Consider the following 12,308-nt stretch of genomic DNA (forward strand, 5'->3'; position numbering starts at 1 on the left):
ATATTTAGCTTAAAAAATTACTAATAAGAAATAAAATCACAGAGATTTATGTTGTCCTAGAAGATTTGACTGTTAATATTTAGCATTAAACAATTACTAATAAGAAATAAAATCACAGAGATTTGCATTGTCCGAGAAGATTTGACTGTTAATATTTAGCTTAAAAATTACTAATAAGAAATAAAATCACAGAGATTTGCATTGTCCGAGAAGATTTGACTGTTAATATTTAGCATTAAACAATTACTAATAAGAAATAAAATCACAGAGATTTCTGTTGGGCGAGAAGATTTGACTGTTAATATTTAGCTTAAAAAATTACTAATAAGAAATAAAATCACAGAGATTTATGTTGTCCTAGAAGATTTGACTGTTAATATTTAGCTTAAAAAATTACTAATAAGAAATAAAATCACAGAGATTTCTGTTGGGCGAGAAGATTTGACTGTTAATATTTAGCTTAAAAAATTACTAATAAGAAATAAAATCACAGAGATTTATGTTGTCCGAGAAGATTTGACTGTTAATATTTAGCTTAAAAAATTACTAATAAGAAATAAAATCACAGAGATTTATGTTGTCCTAGAAGATTTGACTGTTAATATTTAGCATTAAACAATTACTAATAAGAAATAAAATCACAGAGATTTATGTTGTCCGAGAAGATTTGACTGTTAATATTTAGCTTAAAAAATTACTAATAAGAAATAAAATCACAGAGATTTATGTTGTCCGAGAAGATTTGACTGTTAATATTTAGCTTAAAAAATTACTAATAAGAAATAAAATCACAGAGATTTATGTTGTCCGAGAAGATTTGACTGTTAATATTTAGCTTAAAAAATTACTAATAAGAAATAAAATCACAGAGATTTATGTTGTCCTAGAAGATTTGACTGTTAATATTTAGCTTAAAAAATTACTAATAAGAAATAAAATCACAGAGATTTATGTTGTCCGAGAAGATTTGACTGTTAATATTTAGCTTAAAAAATTACTAATAAGAAATAAAATCACAGAGATTTATGTTGTCCGAGAAGATTTGACTGTTAATATTTAGCTTAAAAAATTACTAATAAGAAATAAAATCACAGAGATTTATGTTGTCCGAGAAGATTTGACTGTTAATATTTAGCTTAAAAAATTACTAATAAGAAATAAAATCACAGAGATTTATGTTGTCCTAGAAGATTTGACTGTTAATATTTAGCATTAAACAATTACTAATAAGAAATAAAATCACAGAGATTTATGTTGTCCGAGAAGATTTGACTGTTAATATTTAGCTTAAAAAATTACTAATAAGAAATAAAATCACAGAGATTTATGTTGTCCGAGAAGATTTGACTGTTAATATTTAGCTTAAAAAATATTAATAAGAAATAAAATCACAGAGATTTATGTTGTCCGAAAAGATTTGACTGTTAATATTTAGCATAAAAAATTACTAATAAGAAATAAAATCACAGAGATTTATGTTGTCCGAGAAGATTTGACTGTTAATATTTAGCTTAAAAAATTACTAATAAGAAATAAAATCACAGAGATTTATGTTGTCCGAGAAGATTTGACTGTTAATATTTAGCTTAAAAAATTACTAATAAGAAATAAAATCACAAAGATTTATGTTGTCCGAGAAGATTTGACTGTTAATATTTAGCTTAAAAAATTACTAATAAGAAATAAAATCACAGAGATTTATGTTGTCTGAGACGATTTGACTGTTAATATTTAGCTTAAAAATTACTAATAAGAAATAAAATCACAGAGATTTGCATTGTCCGAGAAGATTTGACTGTTAATATTTAGCTTAAAAAATTACTAATAAGAAATAAAATCACAGAGATTTGCATTGTCCGAGAAGATTTGACTGTTAATATTTAGCTTAAAAAATTACTAATAAGAAATAAAATCACAGAGATTTGCATTGTAACTGTTAATAATAATGTTAATGGGTAGCGGGTGTGTGTCGCGTAGAAGATTACGTCACGGCAGTTTACTGCGGCAGCTATGACGAGCAGGTACTCTTGTGGAGGTTCTATCTGCAATGGAAAACCGAGACGAGTTGCGCTGGTACTGGTAATGGAAAAGACCCATTAATCACAGAGATTTGCATCGTCTGAGAAGATGTGACCGTAAATTTTTAGCATGAAACATTTCAACAACAACGTATTGACAGCCGTATTATACTGTCCAGATGAAGGCATATTTCAAACAGCAAATTACATGAAACGATGAGCAAGTTAAAGATAAAACCCAGAGAAACACGAAAATAACAAAAGCAACATCTTAAAAACAGGTCTGTGGAGTAAACGGTGCTTTAGATACACAGCAGCAAGCTTCAATTCCACTACAGCGCAGCTGGTCATGTTTGTCCTACTCATGCATTTCATATATGACAGGGCTGTTGAATACGATGAGAACAAAAGATCTAAGAACGGCCCATCGTCAATTATTTCTCACTTGGCCCACCCAGAGTAAATCAACCAATCACATAATTCATCTGTTGCATCCTTTGACAAATGGAAAGTGATATTCTCTTCTTTTTCTTTATTATGAGCCACAAAAGAACTTCACTATGAATGTTGGTTTCTATCGATGTCTCACCTATTTGTGCTTTTTTTATTCGTTGATTTCATTCTGATGATTTCATGTTTTTTGTTTAATCATATTTTCTCTCAATTGTCATTGTTTTTCTGCACTTGTTCACACAGAATTGAAATCTTAAATAATTGTGTCAATTATATCAATATAAATACTAAATAATAAGAAATCTCAAAAGGAAACTGCAAAATGAAAAAATGGTTTGTCTGAAAATGTCTCTGTATTCAGAAGTCTGCTGTTTGCTATTTGAACCACTAGAGGTCACACTCTTAATTAAAAAGTGTACAATTGCTTAAATGTCCAATGTGTAAGTGTTTGGAGGATCTACTGACAAAAATACAATATAATATACACATGTCTTCAGGGGTGTATGAAGATCTTACATAATGATCGTTCTGTTTTAATGAACTTAGAATGAGCTATTTCTATCTACATACACCACATGTCCCTTGCATGTAGTTCTTCATACAAACTGATCGGAGAATACATTCATTTGTAGAATAAATAGCTAAAAAACCATCACAAAATTTGCACAAAGTTTCAAATGACGTTGAAAATGTCTGGACATTCAATCCTTTAGTCTTTGAAAGAAAACACATTTACCTGGTTTGATTAAAATAATGTCCAAAATAAGAACACGACTCAGCAGCGCTATCTCGTGTTTCAGAGAGTAACTGCATGCTGTCAAATATAATGCAGACATGCTGAATTAAACCATTTCAAGAAGTCAAAGTTTTGTTACATTTCTATGAGCCCGTTCATGATGAACATAGGAATGGAGAAAAAAATACACATTTTATACATTTATTACAAATCTAAAAGTTGTGTAAAAATATAAATAAATGAATGAATGAATAAATAAAACATTACTTAATAAAATAATAAAATAGACGGTGTTTAATAGTTCTTGTTTAATTCAGTCATGTTCCTTTCCAGTCATCACAACAAATCTTCCCTTTATATTTTCAGGGTCACAAAGAAAATAAAAGTTGTGTTTAACATGCTGTGTTATCACACATTTATACATTTCGGTCTTATTACTAGTATGCAGAAATAAACTGGCATAACACTGAGCTCAAAACAACAGTTAAACATAACAGTTATAAAAAATTAGACGTCCAAAACTTTAGAAGTGTATATTTGATAGTTTTGTCTTTTATGACTAATACTGTTCTCATGGACCAAGATCAAGACGTAGTCTCCCATCTTTAACAAGAAGTCGGAGATGTTTGTACTCATATGCAGTATTTATTAAGAGAATGGTCAAACAGGCAGAGATCAACAGCATCAGGTATGTCAGGGGACATCCAAAATCAATCACAAGTAGAGGTCAGGGCAGGCAGCAGAGAATCACAGTATGATATAAATAATCCAAGATCATGCACAGCAGGAACAAACACAGTGAAACCGCTCGGAAATGTCAGACAGGCTAAACAAGACTTCACAATGATTGAGAGTCCAAACACAGTATATATAGAGGAGTGGTAATGGGGAACACCTGGTGGCGGTTAGCATGGGATTATGGGAAATGGAGTTGGAAGTGGGAATGGACACAAAATGCCAGAGTCCATAGTGGAGTGCCCTCTACTGGAGTTCATGGGTACTCCAGCTGACGATCGTGATGCCATTTTTTTATATGTGATTTTTATTTTATTTTAAATATATATCATAATTAAGGATGTAAATACAAAATTGTCTTAATAACACTAAAACATTGGTGGTACATGAAAATAAATATTACCAAAGAATTGTACAGGAACTATTAAAAGGTTGTGTGTAGTTAAGAAGATAAATAAATTATTTCTATGTTTTATTGGTGGTGAGGTCGACGGCGGCACAGGGGTCTTATAATATTTAATGTCCACTATATTATGATATAGTTCCATAATTCTGATATATTAACTCAATTGTTTTCACTTTTGAAGGATTAAATAAAGCTTGTGTGTTTCTGCATGTACAATTCTGAATTAATGTGTATGGTCGCAGCACTGCATATCTGGTTTGTGACTCTCTTTAGTCTGATATATCTGATCACAGTTTTTACCTTCAGTATATTTATAGGAGCCAAACCGAGCTGTGTTGATTTCATGTTTGTTTCTTGTGAATAGTAGAGTGTGTGATTATATACATGGCCAAAGGTCTGTCTACTACAGGGAAAAGGCCTTAAAGACAGGAAGCCACAGGATCTGGGTGTGGCTGAGAAGGCAAACAGTCTTTTGACCGTGTGGTTACGTGCTGTATGGTTCCATGACGTGACAAGCCGTTTGCTACCATGTAAGAGACTGCTTTCATTTAAATTGTTTGTTTTATTTTTCTGTCTACATCAATAACAATAAATGGTCATTGGACCGACTGGATCAATTTCTACTACTCATCTTTATAACTGCACGCGTCAAGCTATATCCAGCTCAGCCAACAGTAGTAGCAAAAGCGAACAAAGGTCGCATAGGAAAAGGCTAGTACAATATTTGTATTTGTGTTACACTGTGTCTTCAGTGTAGTGTCACTTTGCCCAGAACTTGGAGAAGTGTTCTCTTGACTCTTATCAATAAGCTTCTGGAAGTAAAAGTTGATTTAGTTTTTCTATGAAGTTCTTTTGGCTATTTTTCATATTTCTCTGTTTTTGACAACCAAAAGCTGTGCAATGTTGTGTCATCATGAAAGCTGAATATAAGATTAAAACAAACTAAATACAAACAACAAACAGGAACATTTACATTTACAACAGCTCCAATCAAGTGAAAATGTGGGAGGAGCTATGACATCACAGGTGAGCGAGATCTTCCAGTGAAAATGAAACTAAATTGATGAACAACAATCTGCTTTAGGTAACAGGTAACACCATGAAGATATATGAGAGATTTCTCTGAACAAGTTTGTAATGTTTGTGTCTTCAGTGGGCTGTGTGTCTTACTAGAGCACATTAGACAAAACCAGATGAATACACACGTTTAATGAGTTAAATGACTTAAACTAGTTAGATATGAACTGAAATATTAACAGACTTTTATTAAACAAACTGATTCATTGTAAAGATTAGTTTGTGTTGGTATTGTGTCACACAGACTTCAACATCATCAAAACCAAGACAAACCAGGAGAGAGAGTATGGAGGAACATCCACGTAAGTCAACAACACAAAATGAATAAATGTGTAAATTATTTAATGTGTAAAATCCTATCAATGTATTTACATAAATGTTTAATCTGTCAGTGATGAATGTTGATGATTTCTCAGCTCTGTCATCGTCCAGTGTTTCTCTGACGGAGGAGCTTCAGTGTTCTGTGTGTCTGGAGGTGTTCAGTGATCCAGTCAGCACTCCATGTGGACACAACTTCTGCAGGAGCTGTCTGAAACAGTACTGGGACAACAGTCACATCTACTCGTGTCCAATGTGTAAAGAAACATTCAGTAAAAGACCAGTCCTCAAGATCAACACAACACTCAGACAGGTTGTGCTGCACTACAACGAAAAGATCAGTGTGAGAAGATCTGAAGTTCTCTGTGACATCTGTGATGAGAGAAAGCTGAAAGCCCTCAAGTCCTGCCTGATGTGTCAGACATCTTACTGTGAAACTCACCTGAAACTTCATGAGAAAATTAGTTTAAAGAAACACAAACTGATGGATCCTGTGGATAATTTAAAGGACTATATATGTCAGAAACACGACAGACCTCTGGAGTTCTTCTGTAGAGATGATCAGAGATGTGTGTGTGTGTTTTGTACTGATGGAGACCACAAGACTCACAACACTGTTCCTCTAGAGGAGATGAGTGAAGAGAAGAAGGTTTGAGTCAATAACAACATTAAAACATGATTTAATAACCTGTTTACATGTGATCAAATGTGTCTGTGTGTTGCTGTCTGCCTATAGACTCAACTGAAGAAGACACAGAGAGACGTTCAGCAGATGATCCAGGAGAGAATCAAGAAGATTCAAGACATCAAACACTCAGCACAACTCAGAAAAGTAAGTTGAAGAGAAGAAGTGTTTGTCTTATAAATAAAGATGATGAATGAAAACATGATTGTTTCAGAGAAACACAGATGAGGAGAAAGCAGCTAGTGTTGAGGTCTTCAGCGCTCTGATCAGATCCATTGAGAGATGTCAGACTGAGCTGCTGGAGATGATGGACGAGCAGCAGAAAGCAGCAGAGAAACAGGATGAAGATCTCATGAAAGATCTGGAGCAGGAGATCACTGAGCTGAAGTGGAGAGACAGTGAGCTGGAACATCTCTCACACACTGACCATCATCTCCACCTCCTACAGGTCAGTCTCTGTCTCTCTGTTTCTCTCACTCTCTCTCTCTCTGTTTCTCTCTCTGTTGCATGCTGGGAGTGAGTGGTAGTGTGGTGAGTTTGGTAGCCGATTGTGGCTGGTGAGAGTGCTTTTTTCTAAACTATTTATTTGTTTCTTGTAAGTGTTTTTTTGTTTGTTTGTGTTTTTGTGTGAGGATAATCTGCTTCCAGCATTTAGGCTGGGAAGCATGGTGACTCCAAACACAATGGGTTTTGAAAATTTAACTCGGCGTCATGGAGTAAAAATTGATTCAAACGCTAACGTGGAAGATGTTTGTTTGGCTTAGGAGACGTTGTGGGTCATGAAAACATTGTGTCAGCTTCGCGAATGAATAATGCTTTTGTGCTGTTTTTTAGCACTATTGAGAAAGCGAATGAAATAGTGCAAAACGGTGTTGCAATCAAAGGTTCATTCACGCCGGTGTTCCCTCTGAGCACTCCTGCTAAGAAAATAATGATTTCAAACGTCCCTCCGTTTGTGAAAGACGAGATGATCATGCGGGAATTGTCACGATATGGGAAGATCGCTTCGCCCATTGAAAAAATTCCGCTTGGATGTAAATCGCCTCTGGTGAAACACCTTGTGTCTTTTAGGAGACAGGTGTTTATGATTTTGAAGACTGGCGAGGATGAACTTGACCTGGTTTTTAAATTTAAAGTAGAAGGCTTTGATTATGCTGTTTTCGCATCATCTGATATGACGATTAAATGTTTTAGTTGCGCGAAAATCGGGGAGCGCTGCGGATGTAGTACAGATCGCGTCCGAAACTAGTGCAGCGGTGAATCCCGCGAATACTGTGATAGAGCCGCTCAAGGGAGTGTATGGCGAGGAGGCGCAGGCGTCGGTTTCCACTGTTGTTCATGACAAAGACATTGCAAAGGAAGATCTGAGTTTGAATGAAGGTGGATTGGACATGGAAGTTGAACCGATTTTCAAAACTCCAATTAAAAGAAAAAAGAATCGAAACGATAAAGTCAGGAAACAAATCAAAATAGGTGACGCTGTTGAAGACGAAATTGCAGCTCCTTCGGAGGATGATGAGTCGGATTCTAGCGTTTCTGTGTGTTCAGAGTTCTCTGCTTGTTCCCAAAATGAAGCAGCAAATGTTTTTTACAAAGCTGAAGACATAAGTGGTTTTCTTCAAGAAACGAAAGGGATAAAGGGTGTGGTGATTGAGGACTATTTTCCTAATCGTGCACAATTTCTGAAGGACACTAGATATTTGATAAAAGAAGGGGCTTTTTCAGATCTCGAAGTGTATCGTTTACGGAAGCTTGTAAACAAGTTAAAAAAACGAATGTATAAAGATGATAAGAATGCTATGGTTTAAATCTCTTAGGGGTCTTTTTTTACTATATGCATAATCTCTGTCCTTTCCCATTTGAGTTTCTTGTTGAACCTAATTAAAACTATGAGTCAGCTAAAATTTGGAACTCTTAATCTTAACGGAGCTAGAGATGTCCGTAGAAGGATGATGTTGTATGAATTTATAAATCAGAAGTCTGTTGATGTCATGTTTATACAAGAAACGCATAGTGATCAAAGAAATGAGGTGGACTGGAAAAAAGAGTGGGGAGGTCAACTCTTTCTTAGTCATAAATCCTCTGTAAGTGGAGGTGTAGCAATTTTATTTTCTAAGAACATGACTCCATTATCTTATGAATCTGGTGAAGTTGAAAAAGGTCGTTTTTAAAAATTTATTGTTAAATTTGAAAAAATTGTGATGTTTTTTTTAAATATTTATACTCCTAATAGTGGAGTAGAAAGAGTTTTGTTTTTAAACTTAGTCAACACTACTCTGAAAAACCTAAATACAGATGATCTCCTAGTTTTAGGTGGAGACTTCAATTGTACCGAGGATGATAAAGTAGACAGAAATCATTTAGAGCCACATGTTGCATCTCAAAGAGTTATTAAGCAACTCGTGCAAACTTTTGATCTTTGTGACATATGGAGAAATATGCATAAAAAAGTAAGGCAGTACACATGGGTTCATTGTAAAGATAAGTCATTGTCTTTGGCACGTCTTGATCGGTTTTATAGTTTTAAGCACCAGTTTAATTTTTTTAAATCTTGTCAAATTAGTCCTGTTGGTTTTTCAGATCACATTGCAGTTCTTTGTACAGTATTAGTGAATTATGTGAAGTCAAGCAGTGCCTTTTGGCATTTTAATACATCTTTGCTCGATGATAAACAATATAAAGATTCTTTTCTTTTTTTCTGGGATGTTTCTAAACAACAAAAGTATTTATATAGTTCCCTGCAACAGTGGTGGGATTGCGGGAAAATACAAATCAAATTTTTTTGCCAGCAATACACTCTTAATGTTACAAAAGAAAAAACTCGATCAATGAATACCTTAGAGGCTGAGATAGCTGATTTGTATAGTTTGTCTGCATCCACAGGCAAAAAAGAACATATTGAAGCTCTGACTTCAAAGAAAACCCTATTGGCAAACTTGATGGATATTAAGGCACAGGGAGCGCTGGTTCGTTCACGTTTCCAAAACATCACACAAATGGATGCACCTTCCAAATTTTTCTTCAGTAAGGAGAAAAAAAAAGGGTCAAAGTAGAATAATTCAATCCTTGGTCTCTGATACAGGATAGGAATTAACTAAAACGTCTGAAATAAGAGAAGTTGCTGTACAGTTTTATACAAAATTATACAAGGCTGATCTTACAAGTGAGAAGATGACTACTAGTAGTTTTTTTGAAGGTCTGCCAAAACTTGATGAGGAGAGCAATGAAAGTTTGCAACAATCTTTGACAGAACAAGAACTTTATACAGCAATGATGGGTATGGAGAATGGAAAATCCCCTGGGATTGATGGGTAACCCATTGAGTTCTATAAAACTTTCTGGCTCAGTTTAAGAGAAGACCTCTTGGCGGTGTTTGATGAAAGCCTTACTAATGGGTTTCTTCCCCTTAGTTGCAGAAGGGCAGTTATTACTTTATTGCCCAAAAAAGGTGATCTTCAAAATATGAAAAACTGGAGGCCTGTTTCCCTCCTTTGTTCAGAGTATAAAATCCTGTCTAAAACACTAGCTACAAGATTGAGTAAAGTAATTGGGAAGGTGATACACTATGATCAAACATATTGTGTACCAAATAGATCGATTTTTGACAATATAACTAATCAGAGATGTTTTAGAAGTTTTAAAGCTGTTTGGTATAAATACTGGCCTTATTTCTTTAGACCAAGAGTAGGCGTTTGATCGTGTTGAACACCTTTATTTGTGGCACACTTTACAAGCTTTTGGTTTTCATACACGTTTTATTAATATGATTAAGGCAATGTATTGTGAAATTGAGAGTTTGATAAAAATTAATGGAAGTTTGTGTGCCCCCTTTAATGTACAGAGAGGGGTTCGACAAGGATGTGCCATTTCTGGGCTATTATATGTGCTGGCTATAGAACCACTGCTGTCTATGTTACGAAATAAATTGAAGGGTTTAACATTGCCACAGTGTGACAATGCTTTCCATTTATCTGCATATGCTGATGACGTAATTGTTTTTATAAATGATAGTGATGATGTAGAAACATTAAAACAAATTGTTAATGATTTTAAAGATATTTCATCAGCAATTGTAAATTGGGGGAAAAGTGATGCTTTATTGATTGGTAAATGGGAAGGAAATCCCATTTTACCAGGAAGTTTAGTGTGGAAAAAGGATGGGTTAAAGTATCTTGGTGTTTTTTTAGGCAATGAAGTCTTCATGCAGAAAAACTGGGAAGGAATGGCAGATAAAGTAACAGGACGTTTGAAAAAATGGAAATGGCTGCTTCCTCAGTTGTCTTTCAAAGGACGTACATGTCACCCGGTGACAGGGCCGAGGGTTATTTACCACACTCCGGAGGAGCAGACACCAGAGAACACCAAGAGGCAGACAACAAGGATGAGTTTAAAAGGTAAGTTTCTTTATTAATCTAAAAAGGGATAAAAGCAGGGGTGGGGATGCTCGTGGCTGTAGCGTGGACGCAATGAAGAAGCGGGGGCTGGTAAGTACTTCTCCGTCTTTCAGGTAAGGATATTCCTCTCTTGGTGGGCCTGTGGCTGTAGCGTGGACGCAATGAAGCGGGGGCTGGTAGGTACTTCTCCGTCTTTCAGGTAAGGATATTCCTCTCTTGGTGGGCCTGTGGCTGTAGCGTGGACGAAGTGAGGAAGGGGGGGTGCCGGTAGGTACTTTTCCGTTCTCCAGGTGAGTATACTCCTCTCTAAGCAGGCTCGTGGGACCGATCGGGACTTTCCTCGTCGTCAGACTCGTGGAATTACTCGTGGGGCAGGCAGCTTCTGGACTTGGATTCGTCAACGTGCTCACAAAGCCACCATCCAACTCGTCACAGTAGCTCCCTCTTTACTCCCTGTAAGGGACGGACAATTCGATAGTGAGGCAGGCAGTAGTAGGTGAGACAAAAACCGGGTACTTTACCAGCCTCCACTCTCGTTCTGGATATACTGGAACGGCATCATCGGAAGAATTGGCAAGGCTGGGCTTTCGCTGAGGCGGGATACAGTGTTCGTGATTCGTGGCAACAACGGAGCATCGAGTTCTCCTTCCTCCTCTACGCCATGCACACGATCGTTAGGGACCTGGAAACAACTACGGGGACAGTTCAATTCGAATACATCTTCAAGGTTATAGACCAGTTTCATCCATCAGAGGCTCAGAGAAAACAGTTGTTCGATCTCACCACACTCGTGCATAAATCACTCTGGTAAATCCTCACACGTGTTGGTTTCACTCTATCAGACACTGCAAACTCACTCTCTCTTTACAGCGATTAATCAACTCGTTTCTCTCCTCTTCATAGGGTGAATGATCCAAAGGTTAGTAGTTCCAAACGATAAAACCCGTACTCGATGGCCTCCCCAGCTGGTACAGTTTCTGTTCTTCACTCACTGCCACTACGATGATCCTCGAGTATTCCTACAGCGCTTCACAACTACACGAACAGTCTCTTCCCCCTTCCTCTTCTCTCCTACCATGCTTTCAACCTCTCTCTTTATACTGGAGCACATGCTTCAATGAAGCGCTAATCATTAGCTTCAGCTGGCGCTCGTTCTGGTGTCGCACCGGTATTTCTTCCCCCTAACAACGAGTCGCAGTCTCTCTTCGGTTCCTGGTTCGTTCACCCGGTGACATCCACTCATTATCAACAATCTTGCGGCTTCTTCTCTGTGGCATAGACTTGCATGCGTTGACCCTCCGGTTGGTCTCCTGGCGAAAATTCAAGCAGAAGCAGTGAGTTTTTTTTGGGACAGCTTGCATTGGATTCCTCAAAGCGTCTTGTTCCTTGCTAAAGAAGATGGAGGCCAAGGTCTAGTGCATTTAGCAAGTAGATCTGCTGCTTATCGTCTGCAGTTTGTGCAGAAGTTCCTTCTAGGATCTGAAAG

The 12,308-nt window shown here is 36.4% G+C and overlaps 2 protein-coding genes across 3 annotated transcripts in view; both read left to right on the plus strand.

Annotated features, from left to right (window-relative positions):
* The first annotated feature begins 4,796 nt into the window (after positions 1–4,796).
* LOC306904986 (E3 ubiquitin-protein ligase TRIM39-like) overlaps positions 4,797–12,308 on the plus strand; it is a 12,701-nt gene continuing 5,189 nt past the window's right edge. Inside the window, exons 1-6 of one of the 2 annotated variants that reach the window (XM_079475290.1) lie at positions 4,797–4,878; positions 5,333–5,374; positions 5,670–5,727; positions 5,842–6,392; positions 6,480–6,575; positions 6,643–6,876. In XM_079475290.1, coding sequence (XP_079331416.1) covers positions 5,363–5,374; positions 5,670–5,727; positions 5,842–6,392; positions 6,480–6,575; positions 6,643–6,876 — 951 coding nt within the window. In that variant the 5' untranslated portion in view covers positions 4,797–4,878; positions 5,333–5,362. The remainder of the gene's footprint in view (positions 4,879–5,332; positions 5,375–5,669; positions 5,728–5,841; positions 6,393–6,479; positions 6,576–6,642; positions 6,877–12,308) is intronic. The other variant, XM_079475291.1, reaches the window with a different exon arrangement.
* Positions 4,827–12,308, plus strand: part of LOC306902282 (E3 ubiquitin-protein ligase TRIM39-like) — a 45,883-nt gene continuing 38,401 nt past the window's right edge. The window contains exon 1 of the mRNA XM_079470715.1: positions 4,827–4,878. The gene's annotated coding sequence lies outside the window, so the exon portion shown is untranslated. The remainder of the gene's footprint in view (positions 4,879–12,308) is intronic.

Source organism: Barbatula barbatula (genome assembly GCF_947034865.1).
Source record: "Barbatula barbatula genome assembly, chromosome: 1".
Lineage (NCBI taxonomy): Eukaryota > Metazoa > Chordata > Actinopteri > Cypriniformes > Nemacheilidae > Barbatula > Barbatula barbatula.